The sequence below is a fragment of the Leuciscus leuciscus genome (assembly GCF_965113295.1).
Source record: "Leuciscus leuciscus genome assembly, chromosome: 12".
Classification (NCBI taxonomy): domain Eukaryota; kingdom Metazoa; phylum Chordata; class Actinopteri; order Cypriniformes; family Leuciscidae; genus Leuciscus; species Leuciscus leuciscus.
In genome coordinates this window covers 41,950,209-41,975,309 of record NC_138736.1, presented here as the reverse complement: position 1 = coordinate 41,975,309, position 25,101 = coordinate 41,950,209, and the positions used below count along the sequence as shown (strand labels likewise).

Here is a 25,101-nt window from a genome sequence, read left to right as displayed (position 1 = left end):
TTGGGATTCTGTGTCGATGCAGGCGCGCCTGTCACCGCCACGGATAGATTCCATCCTTGCAGCTGTGAAAAGTGTAAAGCTAGGCCAGCTACTCACTGTCAAACAGTTCCAGAGACTGTTGGGTCTCATGGCAGCAGCTTCCAACGTGATACCTTTTGGACTGCTACACATGAGGCCCCTGCAGTGGTGGCTCAGGACCAGGGGGTTTTCCCCGAGGGGCAACCCATTTCGCACAATCAAGGTCACGCGGCGATGCCTACGTGCCTTGGTTATGTGGAAGAAGCCTTGGTTCCTGTCCCAGGGCCCAGTGTTGGGAGCTCCTTGTCGTCGCAAATTGCTAACGACGGATGCTTCCCTCACGGGCTGGGGAGCGATCCTGGAGGGTCGCTCGGCTCAAGGTCTGTGGGAAGACCATCATCGTTCCTGGCATATCAATCGCCTAGAGATGTTAGCTGTCTTCCGGGCTCTGAGGAGCTTTATCACAGATCTCAGGGGGCACCATGTGATAGTACATACGGACAACACATCGGTAGCCGCCTATATCAACCACCAAGGGGGTTTGCGCTCGCGCCCGTTATCCAACTTGGCACGCCATATCCTCTTGTGGTCCCAGGGGAAGTTACTGTCACTCAGGGCAGCTTACATCCCCGGGGTACAGAATATAGGAGCAGACACTCTGTCGAGGCAGGGGCCGAGGCCCGGGGAATGGAGGCTCCACCCCGAGGTGGTGGAGCTGATATGGAGGGAGTTTGGCCAAGCACAAGTGGATCTGTTTGCATCTCGAGAGACGTCTCACTGTCCACTTTGGTTCTCCCTCACGCATCCAGCTCCTCTGGGACTGGATGCTATGGTACAGACGTGGCCGAGGCTACGTCTGTACGCCTTTCCCCCAGTTGCTCTGCTCCCAGGAGTTCTGGAAAGAGTTCGCAGGGACCGGGTCCATCTACTTCTTATAGCCCCGCGCTGGCCGGGCAGAGTATGGTTTCCCGATCTTGTGTCCCTCCTCGACGGGCATCCTCTGGAGTTACCCGTCAGGAGGGACCTTCTGTCCCAGGCAGAGGGCTCGATATTTCACCCTCGGCCAGAACTGTGGAACCTGTGGGCTTGGCCTCTGAGGGGGCCCAGCTCATAGAGTCAGGTCTCTCAACCAAGGTTGTTGAGACCATTCTACAGTCCAGAGCTCCCTCCACGAGGAAACTTTATGCCCTGAAGTGGAGAGTATTCACTTCCTGGTGTAGTGACCGTCGGTTGGACCCAGTCCACTGCCCAATTGGTACAGTGCTGGAGTTCCTGCAGGACCGGTTCACTGCAGGTCTGACCCCGTCCACTTTAAAGGTTTATGTGGCGGCCATAGGTGCTTACCACATTCCTTTGGGTGGAATGTCTGTGGGGAAAGACCCCTTGGTATCTCGTTTCCTTCGTGGCACTTGGAGGCTGAGGCCTGCAGTTCGCTCTAGGGTGCCACCTTGGGATTTGTCCTTTGTGCTACAAGGCTTATCCCAGGCCCCCTTTGAGCCCATTGAGGAGGTTCCTGAGAAGTTTCTTACTCTGAAAGCTCTTTTCCTTCTGGCTATTTCTTCTCTTAAGAGAATAGGGGATCTTCAAGCATTGTCGGTGGCTCCGTCATGCTTAGAGTTTGCTCCGGGTATGGTTAAAGCGTTCCTTCATCCGAGACCGGGTTATATCCCCAAGGTCCCCACTAATGTGGTCAGACCTGTTGTTCTGCAGGCCTTCTGTCCTCCTCCCTTTCAAAATGCTGACCAGGAGGCTAATAATTTGCTTTGCCCTGTGCGGGCGTTAGACGCTTATGTCCACAGAGCTGCCCTGTGGCGTAAAAGTGATCAATTATTTGTGTGCTTTGGGTCCCCTAACAAAGGGGGCCCGGTGTCTAAGCAAAGGATGAGCAAGTGGGTGGTCGAGGCTATCTCACTTGCTTATGAGGCGGCTGGGCAGCCTTCTCCTTTGGCTGTCCGGTCGCACTCGACGAGGAGTATGGCGGCCTCTAAGGCCCTTATTTCAGGAGTTTCTTTACAGGACGTCTGTGATGCGGCAGGCTGGTCCTCACCGCACACTTTCGTCAGGTTTTACTCTCTGGATCTAGACTCTGCTCCAGGGTCTCATGTTTTGTCTTCCTAGTGCTGCTCTACGGATTTCACACAGGACAGACATTTGTAGCTATGGAGGCGTTGGTATAGACGTTCCCATAGCGCCATTTCTCGACGCAACGGGAGTTCCCTTGAAAGGGAACGCCTCGGTTACGACTGTAACCTCGGTTCCCTGAAGAGGGAACGAGCGTTGCGTCGCCCTGCCATATCTCCTTCATGCCTGTCAGCTCAACTTCAGACTTTTACGAAGCTTTCGTTTTCTGTTTTGGGCCGGCTTTTATAGTTTCCTGGTACGTGACGTCACCCGCCTCTGACGTTCCGCCACACCATTGGACTGATTTTACATGTGCTTCAAGACGTCATCACGCAAAGCGTTCCCATAGCGTCATTTCTCGACGCAACGCTCGTTCCCTCTTCAGGGAACCGAGGTTACAGTCGTAACCGAGGCGTTTTGGTGATTGTGGCAAATTATTGATTTCTGGTGTGGTTGTATTTTGCATAAAAAAAAAAAAATTGTGGTATATATTTGTTTTGAACTGTTGTTTGGCAAATATACTTGGATGTGGTTCCCCCCTTATTTTGGGTTTCATTTTGTCTTTAATTTGGGACGAGTGTTACAACGGAAAGCCAGAAATTTCCATCAATGGTAGAGAAAGAGTTAATAGAGACTCATGATCTAAATATTAAAAAAATAGATTAAAGAGGTAAAAGGAATGGTATAAGTAATTGGTATAAGGAGTTGGTATAAGTAATAGAATTGTTAATAGTAAACACCAACAAACAGTAATAGAATAGACCGTTGACGTTCGAAATTGAGTGTGCGGGCCAGTACTTCCGGTGATCTGACAGCGAGAGCGGGAGACAGCGAGAGACAACAGCCGACTGAGTTCCATTACCACAGAGATATTTTTTCACAATAGTCTTTTTAGGATTCAAGAGAGGGACTTGCCTTTCAGAGGGTGACAGCCTCAGCACTTCATTGTTGTGTGCCGTTATGTACCATTTCGTCACGTTACAACAGAGAAGTCAGCTTTCATGCATTCCCCGTTGACACTGCGGTACGGGCTGAGTGGATACAAAAGATCCGGAGGGATGACTTCAACCCGACCAAATTTTTTAAATGCATATCATTTTCAGTGTATTTCACCTGTGCGTTTCTATGCTTTCTATTACTGCATTTATTTTGTGCAAGTGAGATGAGTAAAGATCATAAATCTTTATCTGTCTGGTGTTTATAAGCAGGACAGTATTGTACTATGTGTAAAATATACACAAACTTACCTATATTAAATTGTTTGTGGTACCTACAGTTAAAAATGTAAATGTAAAATATGTGATTATAATATTGATCGAGCAATTGATGTAAGTAAAAATATATGCGCAGAACTGAGAAAATAGTATTTATGGAGATAAAATTGTAGCCTATCACAGGGCAAACATGTGAATGTTCACGGTGCATTTTATACAAACAACTCTAATCGTAGTTGTAATATTTACAGCTCTATATTTACAGTAGGCGCATAATTGTCATTGTATGTGTATGCAGCATGAGTCAAATACAATCTTCTGTTCGTGAACAGTTTTCATTCATTAATCTGGCTCGTGTGATAGTAATATGGATCTTAGTAGTATTTTAAGTGATAATTGATTCTATAAACAACTATAAAAGATCATTTTCGGCTTTCTCCGGCTCCCTGCACCGGGCGTAATGCGAAACCGGAAGTGTCTACGCGTACACTCGCTGATCCGAAATCCAAAATGGCGGCCACGTGAAACTAGCGAATAGAACAGAGATAATAGAATTGAGACAAGAATTCATATTGTTAATTTGACACATACTGTAGATAAAGCTCACATATAAAGATTTAGTTAATTATTTCTATCTCTCCATCCAGACATTAATGTTGCTCAGTTGATCAGTTGATTTCCCTGGTTTGTCCAGAACGGTCACTCCTTTTTGCATTCGCACCACCAATAGGAAATATGAAGTGACGTAAGACACGCTTGTTGTTGAGACTTTTATTTTGACTGCGCGGCGGACCTTTATTTTGACAGCGCTGAGAATGGCAGAGGCTGATGATATAGTGCTCGTATTCTTTGTGTTCATTAGTTTACAATCTGTCTAACAGTCCTGTCTAATACATCATTAGTTAGAACTGTTATACATAGAAAGTAGACAGTAATGCCATGTGCCGCGAAACACGGACCGTCCAGTGTTGCTAGCTGAGCAGAAATACATAATTATGTTTGGCTTGGTCCCCTCAAAGTTGCGTTGGATTTTCTCCTCAGCGTACAGGTTAAAGTTTGTATCAGTGATTTCAGGCCCAAAAATAAATTATCACATTCATCTAATCTTTCCTAACGATCAGCTAGCTGTCCGCCCCATAAGCATGGCGTCAAAAAACGCGTCTCTCTAGGCAGCCTAGGCTCCGAGATCTGCACACAAAAACAATCTGGTTTTGAGTGGTACACCAACCACTCAAAACCAAAATAAATAGTGTTCCAACCAATCACCGACAGGGGTGGGTGTTGTGAGGTTTTGCACTCGTGCACGGCTGCCTATGACGGCTGCACGCGAAAACCTCACAACACCCACCCCTGTCTGTGATTGGTTGGAACACTATTAATTTTGGTTTTGAGTGGTAGTGAAAGCAATTGTTTTTGTGTGCAGATCTCAGAGCCTAGGCTGCCTAGAGAGACGCGTTTTTTTGACGGCATGCTTATGGGGCGGGCAGCTAGCGGATCGTTAGGAAAGATTAGATGAATGTGATAATTTATTTTTGGGCCTGAAATCACTGATACAATCTTTAAGAGGTCCATCTATCTCTGTTTTCCATGTTCGCAGAGTTAGTTTTTGGAGTAAATATATAAGTTATAATCTGTGTGTTTACACAGCCTTTTTAAAAATGGTGGGTGCTGGTGTTTTGCCTGCGTTCGGCCAATCAGCGAACACTAACGTCACGGATAGTTCCTATAGTGCTGGTTTAGACCCGACTCTGAAGTAGGAACTAAATTAGTTCCTCCAAAAGGAGTTCCTAGAACTAAAATCGTTCCTAGTTCCTGCAGTGCGAACACGCCAAAATCCAGGAACTTTCGCCATTAGTTCGAGGAACTATGAAAAGGTTCCTCCGGTGCGAAAGCCCCTTCTGACTGCTAAATTGACTTACAATAAAATACTGTCAATAATTCATATAAAAGATATAATGTGGAATTGCCAATAGATTAAAGACAGCATATGGAATGTATATTCGGCCATTCTAAATGAAAATGAATACTTGATTAACCCTTTTAATACTGAAAGGTGTCCATAGATTCAATTCAGAATGAAAAAAAATGAAAAAAAAAGATTTTTATTTTACATTTAAAAGGGGCAATGCATCATTCCTTTTAAATAAATAAGAAAATAAGATGCAATAGATGCCTTCATTAGGAATGTTACTATAATCTTGAGGCATTTGAATATGTTTGGAGGGCTGAATTCTTTAAATTAAGTCATTAAATAAATATTATATATGGAGATGTTTGTAGCAGAGCATTTCCCAGTATAAATTTCACTTCTGAAGAAACAAAAGTCAAGTCACTTTTATTTATATAGCAGTTTTTACAATACAGATTGTTTCAAAGCAGCTTTACAGTGATAACAGGAAAATAATGCAACAAAGTTTGTTTCGGTTGTACAGCAGATCTAGAAGAAAATAATGTCATAGTCCAGCTTCTATTGTAAAAAAGTTATTAATTTAGTTAATTTATCTATACAGCTGCTCTGGAGAAAACAGTGATGTCATCGTCCAGCTCAGTTCAGTTCTTATATAATGGTGTCAATGCAGGCAGATCCATAATACTGTTGAATATTAAGTGTCTCCAACTAAGAAAGCCAGAGGTGACAGTGGCAGGAACTCAAACTCCATCAGTGACAGAATGGAGAAGAAAACCTTGGCAGAAACCAGACTCAGTCACTCAGTTCTCCTCTGACCAACGAACGAACAGTGTATGATTATGATTCAGGCATTACAGGTCAGAAGTCAGATTGGATCTGAACATTCAGAATATTTATCCAGTTCATCTGGTTGAAGGTTTCCTTGTTTGACTTTGGATGAAGGATTGGATTATTCTGGAAAGTTACACACACACATGTGTGTGTGATGATCACTGTGGGTTTGTGTCTGTTGATTCCGTTGAATGTGATTGTGTCTGTAGTGTCTCTTTATTCACCATCATCTGATCCAGAGAAGGTCAGACTAACATCTAAAACCTGTAAGTAAAACACAGACAGTCAAACGTGTGCAACATTGTTGCATTATCCACTTTAGAACAACTAGAAGAAACTACTTCGACTATTAAGTGCAAGCTTATAATATAAAACTGTGATACATGATTGTTAAAGCTGTTTTTGAACATTCAGATTTTGATTTGGCACCTAACTAACCATGAATGATGACCCTTGACCCTTTTCTATATTCCTGTATGACTGTCCTCTTTCAATGACAGTGGTTCAGTTTTATTTAAGATAAAGAAACGATTATCGATTAACAATTACGATATTTACGATTATCTTCTATTGAAGTTGACATTCTCTCAAAAGACAATAATAAAAGCAAAATATTGAATTGTTTGAAATAAAAAGAAACTTGAAGATATTTAATTGTTGCTATAAACTACTATAAAAAATAAATGAATCAAACTCTTATTAAACATGTTTATATTGTGTAATTCACCATCACAAGGAAAGTAAACTAAGAAGAAACTAAATTAACTTTCAATTAAAATATGAACAGTTTTAATCATCAAAATATGAAAAGCTTCACTCCTGATTCTCTTAGTTTATTTCCAGACAGGCTCAGTTCTCTCAGGTGTGAGGGGTTTGATCTTAGAGCTGAAGCCAGAGCAACACAACCTTTATCTGTAACACCACAATCACTCAACCTGTAGAGAACAATGACACTTTTCAGTTTCAGTCTCTCAGTTCAGGATCTACAGCTCAGATAAGCAGGAACTTCACAATCAGACACTTAATTCAAGGCACCATTAACAGGTCCAGTCTAAGGTTCAGACCCTCTTCTACAAACTGCTTGATCGAGTTAGGTTCCATATCATAAAATTGCAAGAATATTCGATAACACTTTATTTATTTAACAGTGTCCTTGTTACATATGTTACATGTACCTACAGATGTGGCCATTAAGAATGCACATCACAGGGAAAGGGATTCCGTAGTGAAGTTCTCTTGCATATGACGTACATTACCAGTAGGGGGCAGTCATGTTTCTTTCTCAGTTATAGATGGGTTTCTTGTATACAAACATTCAATCATGTTTATACTATCATTAATATTGTAAAATTATGTCAATGACCTACCCCTGACCCTGCCCCTAAACCTAAACATCACGTGGGTTTAGACAAATCGTACAAATTCGTATGAATTAGCCACCTTTTAATCACTCATACGAATTCATACGAATTGGCCGTGAGATAGGGTTGCAATGGTCAGACACATTGGAAAGAATCTAATGAAAATAAAAGCAACAGTCCCATTAGTAATTTCACAGTAGATCTTTTTTGTATGACAATCATTATTTACCATTGACATTCACTATTGAATAAAGAAATATAAATATTTACCATGACATTTTATTCAAACTTACCGGAGTATTTCCAGTTGGAAATAAGTTTCCAGTTACAGTGAGGATCCTGCAGTAGATCAGAAAGCTGCTTAAGTCCAGAATCTCCTACTTTATTCCATGACAGATTCAGTTCTCTCAGGTGTGAGGGGTTTGATCTCAGAGCTGAAGTCAGAGCAACACATCCTTCACCTGTAACACCACAATCACACAACCTGTAGAGAACAATGACACTCTTCAGTCTCTCAGTTCAGGAAACACTGATATAAATTATATAATATATATGAATTTCTTCTTTCTCCTCAACATATTTGTATCTGAAAGCAATTGTCACCTCTTCACATCATTCAATCATGTTTGTTACTTGTAAAAACTATCAAAAGTAAAATTACCTCAAAAGTTTTGGAAATAATCTAATGATGATTAAACTTCCTTTTTAGCTACTTGATGTTAAACTTTTTTTGTATATACTATTTTTGTATATCATTCATTATTCACCACAGGAGAAAAACAGACGACATTGAGGATTTTATTAAATCTTACCCCAGTATCTCCAGTTTACAGTGAGGATCCTGCAGTAGATCAGAAAGCTGCTTGACTCCAAAATCTCCAACTTTATTCCATGATAGATCCAGCTCTCTCAGGTGTGAGGGGTTTGATCTCAGAGCTGAAGCCAGAGCAGCACAACCTTTATCTGTAACACCACAATAACTCAACCTGTAGAGAACAATGACACTCTTCAGTCTCTCAGTTCAGGAAACACTGATACAAATTATATTATATAAATTAATTTCTCCTCAACATATTTGTATATGAAAGCAGTTGTCACCTCTTCACATCATCCAATCATGTTTATAACTATCAAAAGTACAATTACCTCAGAAGCTTTGGAAAGAATCTAATGATGATTAAACATCCTTTTTAGTTACTTAATGGTAAACTTTTTTCTATATTTTATTTTTGTATATCATCCATTATTCACCACAGGAGAAAAACAGACAACGTTGAGACTTTTATAAAATCTTACCTGAGTATCTCCAGTTTACAGTGAGGATCCTTCAGTAGATCAGAAAGCTGCTTGACTCCAGAATCTCCTACTTTATTTCTAAACAGATCCAGTTCTCTCAGGTGTGAGGGGTTTGACCTGAGAGCTGAAGTCAGAGCAGCACAACCTTCATCTGTAACATCACAATCACTCAACCTGTAGAGAACAATGACACTCTTCAGTCTCTCAGTTCAGGATCTACAGCTCAGATAAGCAGGAACTTCACAATCAGACACTTAATCCACGGCACTATTAAAAGGTCCAGTCTAAGGTTCAGACCCGTTTCTACAAACTGCTTGAGCGGGTTAGTTTCCGTACCATAAAAATCGCAAGAATATTCGATAACACTTTATTTAACAGTGTCCTGGTTACATATGTTACATGTACCTACAATAGTAATAACAGTATATTATACAAAATTACATGTTACTAACCCTCAACCAAATCCTAATCCTACCCTAACCCTATAGTAAGTACATGTAGTTGCTTATTATTACTCAGTACTTAAATATATAATTACACTGTAACAATGACATCTTAAAATAAAGTGTAACCGAATATTTGTTTTTTATGCAAGTACTCAAAAATCATCAACATATCTGTATATGAACACGGTTGTCACATCTTTACATCATCCCGTCATGTTTATACTATCATTAATATTGTAAAATTATGTCAGACACACTGGAAAGAATCTAATAAAAATAAAAATAACAGTCCCATTAGTAATTTCACAGTAGATGTTTTGTATGGCAATCATTATTTACCATATGAGACATTTTATACAATCTTACCTGAGTATTTCCAGTTTACAGTGAGGATCCTGCAGTAGATCAGAAAGCTGCTTGACTCCAGAATCTCCTACTTTATTCGATGTCAGATCCAGTTCTCTCAGGTGTGAGGGGTTTGATCTCAGAGCTGAAGTCAGAGCAGCACAACCTTCATCTGTAACACCACAATAACTCAACCTGTAGAGAACAATGACACTCTTCAGTCTCTCAGTTCAGGAAACACTGATATAAATGATGATATATATATATATATATATATATATATATATATATATATATATATATATATATATATATGAATTTCTCCTTTTACAGTATTGCTTAGGTAAGAAAGCACATGCTAAACTCATAAATGTGATCATGTTTTATCAGTGGAATGATTGTTGTCAGTGTGACTTACTGAACTGATCTGGATTCTTTAACCACAGGCAGCAGCTTCTGAAGAACTTCATCTGTTGTATTTTGTGCTCCAATAAACTGTTTTAGATTAAAAACATCCATCTTCTGCTCTGATGTCAGCAACACATAAACCAGAGCTGACCACTGTGAAGAGGAGAGTTTGGTTCCTCCTATTTTTCCAGATGTAATATAATCTCGGATCTCCTGCATCAGTGAATCATCACCCAGTTCATTCAGACAGTGGAACAGATTGATGGATCTCTCTGGAGAGCGATTCTCCCTGATCTTCTGTTTGATGTACTGAACTGTTTCCTCTTTGTTGTAGGAGCAGCTTCCAGTCTGTGTCAGTAGTTTTCGTAAGAGAGTCTGATTGGACTTCAATGAGAGACCCAGAAGGAAACGCAGGAAAAGGTCCAGATGTCCATTCTTACTCTGTAAAGCCTCATCCACAGCTCTTTGATGCAGCTCAGATAATGAATATTTCTCACGGTTAAAAAATCTGAAGACATTTTTGATCATTTGGCCAAACACATTAATGTTCTTGTTTGTAAAGTAAATGTGTGCATATAGAGCTGCTAGATGTTCTTGGATGCTCAGATGAACAAAGCAGAAGACTTTCCCCTGATACAAGCCCAACTCCTCTCTGAAGATCTGAGTGCACAATCCTGAGTACACTGATGCTTCTGTCACATCAATGCCACACTCTCTGAGGTCTTCCTCATAGAAGATCAGGTTGCCTTTCACAAGCTGCCGATAAGCCAGTTTCCCCAGTTTGACAATCATTTCTTTATCTTTCACTCTCTTCTCATAGTCCTTCTCATGTTTGATGTTGGTCTGAATGATCAGGAAGTGTGTGTACATCTGAGTGAGAGTCTTGGGAATCTCTCCTCTCTCTGCTTCACTCAACATCTTCTCTAGAACAGTGGCTGAGATCCAGCAGAACACTGGGATGTGGCACATGATGTGGAGGCTCCTCGAGGACTTCAGGTGTGTGATGATTGTATCGGCCAGACTCTGATCACTGATTCTCTTCCTGAAGTATTCCTCCTTCTGTGGCTCATTGAAGCCTCGTACCTCTGTCACTCGATGGACACACTCAGAGGGGACGAGATCCGCTGCTGCTGGTCTGGAGGTGATCCAGATGAGAGCAGAGGGAAGCAGATTCCCCTCAATGAGGTTCATCAGCAGCTTGTCCACTGAGGCTGATTCAGATAAATTACACAGTTTCACTTCGCCCTTAAAGTTCAGAGACAGACGACACTCATCCAGACCATCAAAGATGAACAACAATTTATATTCATCACTAGTTATTTCCATTTCTTTCGTTTCAGGTAAAAAGACATGTAGAAGATCTGAAAGACAGAGTGTTTTGTCCTTCATCAAGTTCAGCTCTCTAAAAGGAAGTGGAAATATGAGCTGGACATCCTGATTCTCTTTCCCTTCAGCCCAGTCCACAATGAACTTCTGCACAGAGACTGTTTTTCCAATGCCGGCGACTCCCTTTGTCAGCACAGTTCTGATGGGTTTGTCTTGTCCAGGTAAAGGTCTAAAGATGTCATTGCACTTGATTGATGTGTCCTCTGTTGCTGCTCTCCTGGATTGTGTCTCAATCTGTCTCACCTCATGCTCATTATTGATCTCTCCACTTTCACTCTCTGTGATGTAGAGCTCTGTGTAGATCTCATTCAGGAGTGTTGGGTTTCCCTGTGTTGCTTTTCCTTCATACAGACACTGAAACTTCTTCAGCAGATTTAATTTAAATGTGCTTTGGACCAGTTGAGAATTACGACTAAAAGAATAAATTCTTAGATTACAAAATAAACTAGAAAAATAAGTTTGATGAGACAAACTTTAAGTTGGCTTGAGAAAGCTGGACCAGAGAGTTTGAAGAAGTTTAAAGTAGTTTAAAATTTGATTGATAGATTAGTTAGAAAGAAAGAATAGTTGGAAAGAAAGAAAGATTGGTTAGAAAGAAAGAAAGATTAGTTAGAAAGAAAGAGAAAGATTAGATAGAAAGAGAAAGAAAGGTTAGTTAGAAAGAAAGAAAGAAAGAAAGAAAGAAAGAAAGAAAGAAAGATTAGTTAGAAAGAAAGAGAAAGAAAGGTTAGAAAGAAAGAAAGAAAGAAATATTAGTTATAAAGAAAGAAAGAAAGATTAGTTAGAAAGAACGATAGATAGATAGATAGATAGATAGATAGATAGATAGAAAGAAAAAAAGAAAGAAAGATTAGTTAAAAAGAAAGATAGATTAGTTAGAAAGAAAGAAAGAAAGAAAGAAAGAAAGAAAGATTAGTCAGAAAGAAAGAAATATTAGTTAGAAAGAAAGATAGAAAGATTAGTTAGAAAGAAAGAGAAAGATTAGTTAGAAAGAAAGAAATATTAGAAAGAAAGAAAGATTAGTTAGAAAGAAAAGATAGATAGATAGATAGATAGATAGATAAGAAATAAAGATTATGTAGAAAGAAACATTAGATAGAAAGAAAGATTAGTTAGAAAAGAAAGAAAGATTAGTTAGAAAGAAAGAAATATAGAAAGATTAGTTAGAAAGAAGAGTTAGAAAGAAAGATTAGTTAGAAAGATAGAAAGAAAGAAAGAAAGAAAGAAAGAAAGATAGATTAGTTAGAAAGAAAGATAGATTAGTTAGAAAGAGATAGATAGATAAAAGAATAATAACTAGATTAAAAAGTTTGTTGAGACAAACTTTAAGTTGGCTTGAGAAAGTTTGGACCAGAAAGTTTGAAGAAGTTTAAAGTAGTTTGAAGTTTAAAGTAGTTTAAAGTTTGAAGTAGTTTAAAGTTTGAAGAAAGAAATATAGAAAGATTAGTTGGAAAGAAAGAAATATTAGAAAGAAAGAAAAAAAGATTAGTTAGAAAGAAAGAAAAGATGGATAGATAGATAGATAGATAGATAGATAGATAGATAGATAGATAGATAGATAGATAGATAGATAGATAGATAGAAAGAAAGATTATGTAGAAAGAAACATTAGATAGAAAGAAAGAAAGATTAGTTAGGGTGGTGTGGCGCAATGGATAAGACACATGCCTTTGGTGTGAGAGACCCGGGTTCGAATCTTTCTTTCTTTCGAAGAAAGAAAGATAGAAAGAAAGAAAGATAGATTAGTTAGAAAGAAAGATAGATTAGATAGATAGATAGATAGATAGATAGATAGATAGATAGATAGATAGATAGATAGATAGATAGATAGATAGATAGATAGGAAAGAAAGATTATGTAGAAAGAAACATTAGATAGAAAGAAAGAAAGATTAGTTAGGGTGGTGTGGCTCAATGGATAAGACACATGCCTTTGGTGTGAGAGACCCGGGTTCGAATCCACTGTGAGACACCAATGTGTCCCTGAGCAAGACACTTAACCCCTAGTTGCTCCAGAGGCGTGCGACCTCTGACATATATAGCAATTGTAAGTCGCTTTGGATAAAAGCGTCAGCTAAATGAATAAATGTAAATGTAAATGTAGTTAGAAAAGAAATAAAGAAAGATTAGTTAGAAAGAAAGATAGAAAGATTATTTAGAAAGAAAGAAATAGTTAGAAAAAAAGATAGATAGATAGATAGATAAGAAAGAAAGATTATGTAGAAAGAAAGAAAGAAAGAAAGAAAGATTAGTTAGAAAGAAGAGTTAGAAAGAAAGATTAGTTAGAAAGATAGATAGAAAGATTAGTTAGAAAGATAGAAAGAAAGATTAGTTAGTTAGAAAGAAAGAAAGATAGATTAGTTAGAAAGAAAGAAAGATAGAAAGATTAGTTAGAAAGAAAGAAATATTAGAAAGAAAGAAAGAAAGATTAGTTAGAAAGAAAAGATAGATAGATAAGAAAGAAAGATTATGTAGAAAGAAACATTAGATAGAAAGAAAGATTAGTTAGAAAAGAAAGAAAGATTAGTTAGAAAGAAAGAAATATAGAAAGATTAGTTAGAAAGAAGAGTTAGAAAGAAAGATTAGTTAGAAAGAAAGATAGAAAGAAAGAAAGATAGATTAGTTAGAAAGAAAGATAGATTAGTTAGAAAGAGATAGATAGATAAAAGAATAATAACTAGATTAAAAAGTTTGTTGAGACAAACTTTAAGTTGGCTTGAGAAAGTTTGGACCAGAAAGATTGAAGACGTTTAAAGTAGTTTGAAGTTTAAAGTAGTTTAAAGTTTGAAGTAGTTTAAAGTTTGAAGAAAGAAATATAGAAAGATTAGATGGAAATAAAGAAATATTAGAAAGAAAGAAAAAAAGATTAGTTAGAAAGAAAGAAAAGATAGATAGATAGATAGATAGATAGATAGATAGATAGATAGATAGATAGATAGATAGATAGATAGATAGATAGATAGATAGATAGATAGATAGATAGATAGATAGATAGATAGGAAAGAAAGATTATGTAGAAAGAAACATTAGATAGAAAGAAAGATTAGTTAGAAAAGAAAGAAAGAAAGATTAATTAGAAAGAAAGATAGATAGATAGATAGATAGATAGATAGATAGATAGATAGATAGATAGATAGATAGATAGATAGATAGATAGATAGATAGATAGATAGATAGATAGATAGATAAGAAAGAAAGATTATGTAGAAAGAAAGAAATATTAGTTAGAAAGAAAAATTAGAAAGAAAGAAAAAAGATAGATAGATAGATAGATAGATAGATAGATAGATAGATAGATAGATAGATAGATAGATAGATAGATAGATAGATAGATAGATAGATAGATAGATAGAAAGAAAGATTATGTAGAAAGAAAGAAAGATTAGTTAGAAAGAACAGTTAGAAAGAAAGAGTTAGAAAGATAGAAAGAAAGATTAGTTAGTTAGAAAGAAAGAAAGAAAGAAAGAAAGAAAGAAAGAAAGAAAGAAAGAAAGAAAGAAAGAAAGAAAGAAAGAAAGATAGATAGATTAGTTAGAAAGAGATAGATAGATAAAAGAATAATAACTAGATTAAAAAGTTTGTTGAGACAAACTTTAAGTTGGCTTGAGAAATTTTGGACCAGAAAGTTTGAAGAAGTTTAAAGTAGTTTAAAGTTTGAATTAGTTTAAAGTTTGAAGTAGTTTAAAGTTAAAAAGTTGCTAGGGTGTTTCTAGTGGGTTGCTAAGGTGTCCTGGGTGGTTGCTAGGTGGTTGCTAGGGTGTTCTGGGTGGTTGCTAGGCAGTTTCTAGGGTGTTCTTGGTGGTTGCTATGGTGTTGCTAGGCGGTTGCTAGAGTATTCTGGGTGGTTGCTAGGCAGTTGCTAGGGTGTTCTGGGTGGTTGCTAGGGTGTTGCTAGGTGGTTGCTATGGTATTCTGGATGGTTGCTATGGTGTTCTGGGTGGTTGATAGGAGGTTGCTAAGGTATTTTTGGTGGTTGATAGGGTGTTCTGGGTGGTTACTAGGGTGTTGCTAGGCGGTTGCTAGGGTTTCCTGGGCGGTTACTATGGTGTTGCTAGGTGATTGCTAGGGTATTTTGGGTGGTTGCTAGTGCATTTATAGGTGGTTGCTAGGGTGTTCAGGGCGGTTGCTATGGTGTTACTAGGTGGTTGGTAGTTGTCACAGATGGTTACTATGGAGATTTAATAGAGTTCTTAGCATGATCTTGACATGATTTAGCACTTAACTAATTGCTATTAGCATGTAGCTATTCAGTGCTAGCATGGGTAGCATGTTGGAAGTGCTGTTTGCTAGCATGAGTCAAAAGAGCCAACCCTCATCTCTATACGATGTTCTGATTAGAGCTGAAGATTGCCCGAACCCGACGGGACCCGACGGGTTTGGTCGGGTTCGGTCTTAATTTCTATTATCAGAGATATAGGTCTTGCAAAACGGTTGCTAGGGTACTCAAGTTTGGTTGCTATGGAGTTACCGGGGAGCTGGGAGCAGTTTGAAGTTTAAAGTAATTGGGAGTAGTTTGAAGTTTAAAGTAATTTGAAGTTTAAAGTGATTAAAGTTTAGATAGATAGATAGATAGATAGATAGATATAAAGTGAAATAATGGTAGTTTAATTGAGTCTAGGGCTTTAGGGAGTTTAGATTTGAGTTTTTGGGTTGTGCACTAATGGGCCACCGTAGCCTTGGCTCAATTTGAACATTCTGCAATGAAAGTCTATTGGGTTTTTATGATTTTTAATATTAATTTTTAAGAAAACTGAAAGTCAAATCAGTCTGAAAAGATATAGCAACTCAACTGAGGGTCTGACCTGAGTTTGGAGTATGTAGAGTTAAAGCTCTAGGAGGAGTTAGAGTCAGAAAATGTTCCGCTCAGAATAATAATAATAATGATAATAATAATAAGTTTAAATAGGATTTCAGTAAGAGAGTATGCAAGAGTGATGCAAAGTGATTAACACTAGTGTTATAGTGTTATATACCCTAACCCTTGCCTTTGGCAAGCACCACTAATAATAATAATAAGCATGGAGAAGAACAACAGTGAGTGCCTTGCCTTTGGCAAGCACCACTAATAAGTTTAAATAGGATTTCAGTAAGTTGGCTTTCTCAAGCCAACTTAATTAAAGAAGTAAAATTGATAGTTAAATATCTTTATGACAGAAATGTTGTACCTCAGATTAGATTACATTTTTCTTTCTCTAAATGTTCCTTGAGTGTCCATAGACTGTTCTCTAATTATAGACAAACATGGACAAAAGAGACAATGCAACAGAGTCGAGAAAACAGAGACAAGAATTCATATAGAGTCATTCTGTGTCACCTCTACCAGAGGACCCTGGACAAACAATTTTTATTTTTATTTATTTTTCTGGTGAAAGAAATTCATAAATGAATAAGAAAGTCCAATGCATTTAATATTTTGGCTGAGTAATTTATTATTTTGTAGAGGGGGGTCAAAACAACACATAGATAGGTAGATCATCTATTAGTAAAATTTGACTTCATCAATCCTTGTTGCATTATACGCCAATTGTGACCATTCAGAAACGGGACTCTGAAGGACCTTTCATGTTTTTTTTTTTCTCAAAGTTTGCATGCCTGTAACTCAAAACTTATGTAAGATATCTCAATATCCTTTTAGAATTTGGTTCCTAACAGACTTTTCTTTTAATATCTTTTTTTTTAAAATATAAATGCATTCATGACCTCAAGGCTAGATTATTGTAATGCTCTACTGGGTGGTTGCCCTGCACGCTTAAAGGGCACCTATTATAACTCTTTTCACAAGATGTAAAATAAGTCTCTGATGTCCCCAGAGTATGTATGTGAAGTTTTAGCTCAAAATACCCAACAGATAATTTTTTACAGCATGTTTAAATTGTAATTTTTTGGGGCTCAGAAAAATGCGCTGTTTTAGTGTGTGCCCTTTAAATGCAAATTAACTGCTGCTGCATGGCACAGGGGGCGGAGCCTCAGGACAATCTCATCTGATAATATCAGAACAGAAACTCTCAGTTGCAGTGTTCATTTCAACTCGGAGTCGGACAATAATGCCCACAGAGCCAGAGAATATATGCTGTATGGACATAGAACAGGTATAGTGTAGTTTAATTATGGTTATAACTTATTTGTCATCTGCTTTTATCCACTAATACAAGCCTGCTGTAGCAAAACCTGTCCGAATGATGACCAAAATATACTGACGAATTCAATGAAGTTTATTGTACATCACACAAAAGATGAGCGTTAGTTTTACTCCAGAGAATCTCTGTAAGAGCTGAATAAACATAGTATAAGAAGTGCGCATTAAAGTCTTATCCATAAACTCTCTCTCTCTCTCTCTCTCCCTTTCATTATCAACAAAACATACACAGCGAAGAACACAAAACACTTGTCACAACTAACAGTAAACAAATATACACACCTTTTCAGTGGGTGCTTAATAAACTGGTAAACCTTATATCCGTAAAATGACTGGATGAGCTGTCATAAAGAGCGCGCTCGCACTTTCATTTCTTCTGTGTCCAGTAACGTTAGTCCTGTCGCTCCGGAGACCGTAAGCTTGATCACAAACAGTACAGATCCATCCTTGAGTAACAACGGGAGTAAATGCTATGTTCATTCTTACATCCAACAACAACACACCTCAATCGCTTAGGAGACATTCTTGTCTACAGCTGCTCAAGCGTCGAACAAAGGCGGACTCTGTGTCCAGCTCACTCAGGGCGGGTCTATGCTCAAACTGAAGTGTCACTCAACAGTCGTGGGAGGGGCTTGCTCAATTCTACGTCACATTGCGCCGAATCTGAGAACAGCTCATTCTGAGACAGTGCTTATGATTTATTGAGATTGTAAAAAAAACACTGGGTGGATTTTTATCATTCTAGGGTGGTTTTGCTCACACACTGCCAACACACATTTATGTTCAAACACCATGTAAAAGTGAATTTTGCATAATAGGTGCCCTTTAATAAACAAATTACAGCTGGTCCAAAATGCAGCAGCTCGAGTTCTTACCAGAACCAGGAAGTATGACCATATTAGCCCTGTTCTGTCAACACTGCATTGGCTGCCTATTAAAAATCGTATATTTAAAAATATTGCTGATTACTTACAAAGCACTAAATGTAAAAAAATGTACTAAACCCCTAAGTTTATAACTAATGATCTTCGCAACGGAGGTGAATCAATCAATCAAAACTAACTTTAGCTGGACAATAACTTTATCCTAGAGCTGCTGTAAAGCCTAAACAATCTGTTACGGTAATTTCATATTATCTCTGTAAAGTTGCTTTGAAACAATCCATATTGTTAAAAGCGTTATATATAAAAAAATATTTATTTTTTTAACGCCATCTCAATGTGGCTCCATGTGCAGATTGTTGAATTTAACTAAATTGGATTTCTCAGTGATCAAAAACCAAATGTGGGTCACTTTGGATAGAGCTAATACTTGTATTTGAAGAGGAATGTCTGAAGAAATAATAATGTTGAAACTAGAAATGTACCTTTATTCATTCATATAAATACAGTAATTGAAAACTCCCATTTTGACTCCCCTATACAAAATAGTGGATTCATCAATAAATAATTGTTCATGGCATATAATTTTTTGATGCTCATCACTGTTTATCATTCTTTAGGAAAAAATAACAAAATAAAAAAAGTATCCAGAAACTTCTGAAATTTGGTTGAGTTGACACAGAATGACCCTATAGATGATTTTACATGTAAATAAACCTCTCATATCTATCTATCTATCTATCTATCTATCTATCTATCTATCTATCTATCTATCTATCTATCTATCAATGAAATGTTGTACCTCAGATCAGTTGATGTGTGTTTTCCCTCAAATTTCATTAGCTGATCCATAGACGCGTCACTCTTCATGGACACACAGCTGGACTCCGGTGAGATTGATCTGTCACCCTTTAGATGTCTTTAATATAATGGAGACAAAAGAACAGAGAGGATAAAGAACACTCATTTAGTTGATTTTATGTAGAGTTGGCATTAATATAATAAAGACAACATATGGAAGGCATAATTTGTTAGTTTTAATTAAACTGATAAGATGATACAAATGAAAATTAAAACCTCAATAACCATATAATTACTGAAAAGTTTCCACAAGTTGTAATTTCTTTCTATACAGTCATTTTATATATAGTATATATGTATTTTGTTTTTATCATTTATTGCTTTGCATTGTCTTCAAATGCAATGGCAAAAACAAATGTAGAAAATATTTAACTAATAGTCGACTAACCGTTAGTCGTCTAGAAAGGGCTTGGTCGACCAACATTTTACTAGTCAGTTAGTCGCAGAAGAAAAAAAAACTCCACAGGAAGTGTCTAATTAAAGCTGGGACCGAGATGGATCTTGATGCACACTTGGGTCCCACCTAGTACCAAGTCCAATCCTACATGAAATCCATCTGGGCAATTAACATGCCGCCATTATGGAACCCGTGGGCAATCCTATATGGGGCCCATTTTTCAGTCCATTTCATACCCATATGGGCTCCACATACAAATGTTGACTGGGGAAGTCAGGGCGGAGGGAGGGAGGAGGACAAAGAGCAGGTGAAGGGCAGACAGAAGGGCGGGGCAGGTAGTGCAGGCTGCCAGGGCGGAGACGACGGAGGGAGGAGCCATGGTGGAGGCAGGGCTGACGACTCCAGGGGGCCGACTGACAGGGGCGAAGCAGGAGAGCCGACGAACCCAGGCGACGCCGAGGAACCGGCGGGACGTTGCGAAGCCGCCGGCTCTGACGACTGAGGTGCAGGCGGGGACACAGAATGGCGTGGTGGAGACAGAGGGAGTGAGGATCAAGGAGGAACAGGAGAGAGTGAGGAGTCCAATGGAGCCAGGGGGACGAAGGGACGAGGCAAAGCCAGAGGAGTGCAGTCCAGAGGCAAGGGTTGGTCGACGAGCAACCAAGGTGGATCCGCTTAAATTAACAACTATTAGTCGACTAGAAAAATCTTTAGTCTTCTTTAGATTATGGGGCGGCAGTGGCTCAGTGGTTCATGTAGGTTGTCTACAAACCGGATGGCTGACACCGCCGTCGGTGTATGAATGAGTGAATGAATGGGTGAATGTGAGGCTATATGTAAAGCGCTTTGGTGGCCATGGGTCTGTTGAAAGCGCTATATAAATGCAGTCCATTTACCATTTGCCATTTAGTCGAGGACAGCCCTAGTATTGACAAGAAAGACCTAATAACTGAAACCTAAAATGGTCATATAGAGTAAATAAAGTAATGCTAATAATCAGACGATATGAAAGAGCATCTTACAGTGCTGGAGACACAGACTCGAGTCAGAAGACTCACAGTCGCTCATAGTGTGACAGGCGAACACACACTGTTCTGCTAGAACACTGCAGTCTAAACATTCATCTAGAAGACGAGCAGCTTCTCATCGTCTGTCAAAAACTGTAGTGAGTGTGTTTCATTTATTGATAATACATTTCTAGAGTTTGTGAGTCCTTTGTAAATTCTGCAGCTCTGTCTCAATAAATGTTGTACCTCAGATCAGTTGATGTGTGTTTTCCCTCGAATTTCATTGGCTGATCCATAGACGCGTCACTCTTCATGGACACACAGCTGGACTCCGGTGAGATTGATCTGTCACCCTTAAACTGACTTTAACAGAATAGAAGCAAAAGAACAGAGACAAGAATTATTAGATTATATTACAGTACATGTAGATAAACCTCATATAGAGAATGAATCCATCCACTCATATTTTACAATTGGTTTTAAATCTGTTGTTGTGCTTGCGTTTCCCAATAAGTGATGTAGTTGTGTTTAGTTTGGTTGAGTTTGTCAGTATTGTTCTGGTCCAGATTATCAGTGTTTTGTGTGTCAGTAGATGTTAGTGAAACATCAGGACTGAAGCTCTGGATCAGCTGTGAGAGGAGACCTGATCCTGTGCTCGACTCCTGCTATTGCAGCGCTTTATAATAGTGTGAGTCACTGAGTTATACATGCTTACACAATATCATCACCTATTTCTGTATTTTGATAATAAGTGGATATTTGACAAATTATGCCATACATGCATTATTTGTGTGTGTCTGTGGTCTCTCTGTCTGTCTAAACAAATATGTTGTACCTCAGATCAGTTGATGTGTGTTTTTCCTCGAATTTCATTGGCTGATCCATAGACGCGTCACTCCTCATGGACACACAGCTGGGCTCCGGTGAGATTGATCTGTCACCCTTAAATTTACTTTAATAGAATAGAGATAATAGAGAGAAGAATTAAATCCCACATGAGAAGGTTGTCTATTAAGACAGTGTGTTGAAGAGTGATGAGACTGTCCAAGGATAATGTCATATATCATCTAGCTGTCTACTGTATCTGTGTGTCTTTGGACAGTGTTTAAAGACCCTGAGTGTCTCCAACTACTGTATATCCCGACACCAGAATATGATAGAGACAACAGATCACTATACCAACCCTGGCAAACACACACAACACCCTGTTATGTGCAGAAAATGAGTCTTCTGTAACATTAAGATCATATGAAGACTGAAGTACCTGAATCCTGGAGAAGAATCTCCATGTCTGAATGTGTGTGTGTCGTCCATGATTCATTCAGTCTTCATGAAGCTGCTCGAGTAAGAGATCAGAAACACACATTCACACACACTCAAATACAATACATTACAAAATTATTTGCAACTTAAGTTTTTGTTATGGAGAAATATAACAACAACACTAAAGTCTCATATTTGTATTCTCTTTCCATCATGACATTTTCCCCCATTATGTTATTGGTTAAAAAAAAAGCTGTGATAATGATGAATTGCAAGAATATGATAAATACTTTTTTTAAATAAAATATTACATCTGGTGTGTTAGTATAAAACTAATATGAAGAATTTACAGGACAATAAAATAATTTGAGATTAAAAAACAAAAAGATCATTATACGGTTTATAAGTTGATTTGGGATTATGTAAATTAATGTTAAAATGACAACTTGCAGGTTCCCTTGTTTAATTTGATGTATCACCAAAAAAAAAATTATTCAGGACTTTTTTTCTGATTATTGAGGCCCAAAATGACAGATAATGATAGGCTAATGTCACTTTCCCCGCTCATGTTAACATTTTAACATTATTTTATGTCTATAAGCAATAGAAATATCATGTCTGATCAGTCGGAAAGGGTTGAAACACGACTGGACAATGTTCTTCTACTGGACCCACAAAAACTGCAATAAATGCACTTATAACTACAAACTGATAAAGTGGCTATAGCATGCAATATATTTTTATTTCCTTCATAAAATGTATCCTTTAAAAAAAAAAAAACATTTTCTTTAAATGTTTAATTAAACAGTTTAAAATCATTAACAGAATTAATTCCAACAATGTAAACTGATGTCCATGTTTGCTATTTCTAGAAGCCCTCCTCATCTGATGTTATTCTGGTATTGAGGCAGGTTGTAACAGAACTCTTTATACTGGACATTCATTTACACAGACAATTATAATCAAACCATATGTCCAACAAAGACAGTAACATTTGAATAATAAGATCAAGAACTTCATATTACATTAAGAACTTTAACTATGTTACTTTAAGTATTTCATGGTTTCTTAAGGTAATGTAAGGCTTTATGCGTCTCACCTGAAGACTCTCCTTGATCAGAATCAAAGGTTATAGACACAGATTCTCAAATCTCTGCATAAGCGGCTGTAAACATCACTAGACACTTTGATAATCATATTTACTGACTCAAAGAATCGTAAGTCGATAAGAATGAGGAAGTTGGGAAATCTAGTATCACTTTCATTCTGCTATAAATCATGGTTGCCAGATCTGTTCGAGCTCATATCATCCGTTTCATGCAGTTCAGTTGAGAAAGGCTAGTAGTGCTCCAGTTCTGACAATGTACAAATATAAAAATTGATAATTTTATCCTTTTCATACACAGGTCATATTCATGAAATTGTGGCTGTTCAAATCTAAAAGCATAATCTCTGCAATATCGGTCTTAAAATCAGCTCTTGTATCTCCTCTCTGTATGATTCACAGACATGACTCTAGTTTTCATTCCAAAGTTCAGGAGAAATATTATTTATAATTCAGTTTACATATATTATATGTTTACATATAAACTTGTGCTTTTTTAAATGTTTCATAAAAGTGCAAAATGTCAAACAAAAACTGGGAAAGCAATGTTTTATTTTGTGTGCAGCTTTTTCAGTGTAAAGTTCTTCTTATTCTTATTCAACATGACATTTAAAATACAATCATTCTTTTTTTTTTCCAATTATGGTTAAAAAAAAAATAGAAAGGAATGGACACAAAACTACATGGACCAAATGGAGACTGATGAATATTAGAGTGATGAAGGCATTATGAGTTTAAGATAATGTGTTTTAATTAATGAACGAATAAGATCTGCTCATACCAAGTCAAAACTTAAATGTTATTAATAATAACATTACAATTACAAAATACCAAGATGTTTAATGTCAGGAAATTGAGTTGCTATTTTCGTTCTTACTGTAGTTCTTACTGTAGTGATTTGACGGCAGATAAAGATGGTGATTTGAGGGATCAGTCCTTATGAACATTCCTGGAGAAATGATTAATGGAGAAAATATTAGCGGAGCCCTTTTCCGCTCTTCTTTATTGGAAAGATCAGCAGATGAAAAATACACACATTTGTGTAGAAGTCATTTGTTTAATCGCTAAATAATGTAGTTTTCATGCTAGCTCAAGAAAATAGTTTATCTAGCATATCTAATATTTGTCACATGAGATTGTAAGTAATGTGAGAATATGTGTGTAAAGTGTGTAATATCTGCTCTTTTCTCATGTGAAACTGTGAGGTGTTCTGAACACGACATAGAGACAGTGCAGTCGAGCGATAGTGTCCCCCTGAACCATGTCATCCAGGCATATCGAGCCCCGGGACAAAACATCATCTACAGAAAGAGAAAACATCCCAACATCACTATCAGCATCAGAGAAGCTCAGAGCCGCAGTAGTCAGCTGATGGCACATGGTGGCGCTGTTCTACAACAAAACACATCAGCATTAAAATACATAGTGGACTCTTCCTCTACCCAGGATGGAGGATTGCATAGATTGCGTGGGTTCAGCGTCAGATGTTACTAAACTGGACTTGCTGAAAGGTTATTGGCAAGTGTCTCTTACTGCTCGTGCCTCTGATCTCTCTACATTTGTGACGCCGGATGACTTTCTGCAATATACGCTCATGGCTTTCAGGAGGAGAAACGCTCCAGACACTTTCCAGCGGCTCATGCAGGGGCTCTTATCCAGCGGGACAAACTGCTAGATATATTTAGATGATGTGGTGGTTTATCAAATTCATGGAGGAATCACATTAACACCTTACGTGAAGTGTTTACAAGACTTGTGAAAGCCTCATTAAGGGTGAATCTGGTCAAGAGTGAATTTGTCAAGGCAGTAGTTTCGTACCTGGGTAAACAAGTGGGCCATGGTCAGGTACGTCCTGTTAATGCTAAAGTGGAAGCGATTATGGATTTTCCCATACTTAAAACTAATGACTTAATTATTGGGTAATATAGAGCTTTTTGCAGGAATGTTTCCACTACAGTTTCTCCTTTAACTGATCTGTTGAGTACGACTAGAGAGTTGAACTGAACTCTGAGTGTGATCACACTTTTGCTGCTGCTAAAGATCTTTGTAATCCTCCTGTTCTCTCTGCTCCTGACTTTACTCGCCCATTCAAGCTTGAACTGGACGCAAGTGCATCA

The 25,101-nt window shown here is 37.9% G+C and overlaps 2 protein-coding genes across 2 annotated transcripts in view; one reads left to right on the top strand and one right to left on the bottom strand.

Moving 5' to 3' along the window:
• LOC309511370 (uncharacterized protein) overlaps positions 1-22,972 on the top strand; it is a 220,937-nt gene extending 197,965 nt beyond the window's left edge. The window contains exon 2 of the mRNA XM_082186568.1: positions 22,755-22,972. The gene's annotated coding sequence lies outside the window, so the exon portion shown is untranslated. The remainder of the gene's footprint in view (positions 1-22,754) is intronic.
• The window catches only part of LOC309511315 (uncharacterized protein), a 224,296-nt gene extending 201,206 nt beyond the window's left edge, over positions 1-23,090 (bottom strand). The window contains exons 1-9 of the mRNA XM_082186420.1: positions 22,979-23,090; positions 21,881-21,952; positions 21,452-21,568; positions 20,863-20,979; positions 19,154-19,270; positions 9,960-11,747; positions 9,563-9,736; positions 8,751-8,924; positions 8,267-8,440 (exon numbers count right to left, since the gene is read on the bottom strand). Of these exons, the coding sequence (XP_082042546.1) occupies positions 8,267-8,440; positions 8,751-8,924; positions 9,563-9,736; positions 9,960-11,747; positions 19,154-19,270; positions 20,863-20,979; positions 21,452-21,568; positions 21,881-21,930 (2,711 nt within the window). The 5' untranslated portion in view covers positions 21,931-21,952; positions 22,979-23,090. The remainder of the gene's footprint in view (positions 1-8,266; positions 8,441-8,750; positions 8,925-9,562; positions 9,737-9,959; positions 11,748-19,153; positions 19,271-20,862; positions 20,980-21,451; positions 21,569-21,880; positions 21,953-22,978) is intronic.
• Positions 23,091-25,101: the final 2,011 nt, after the last annotated feature.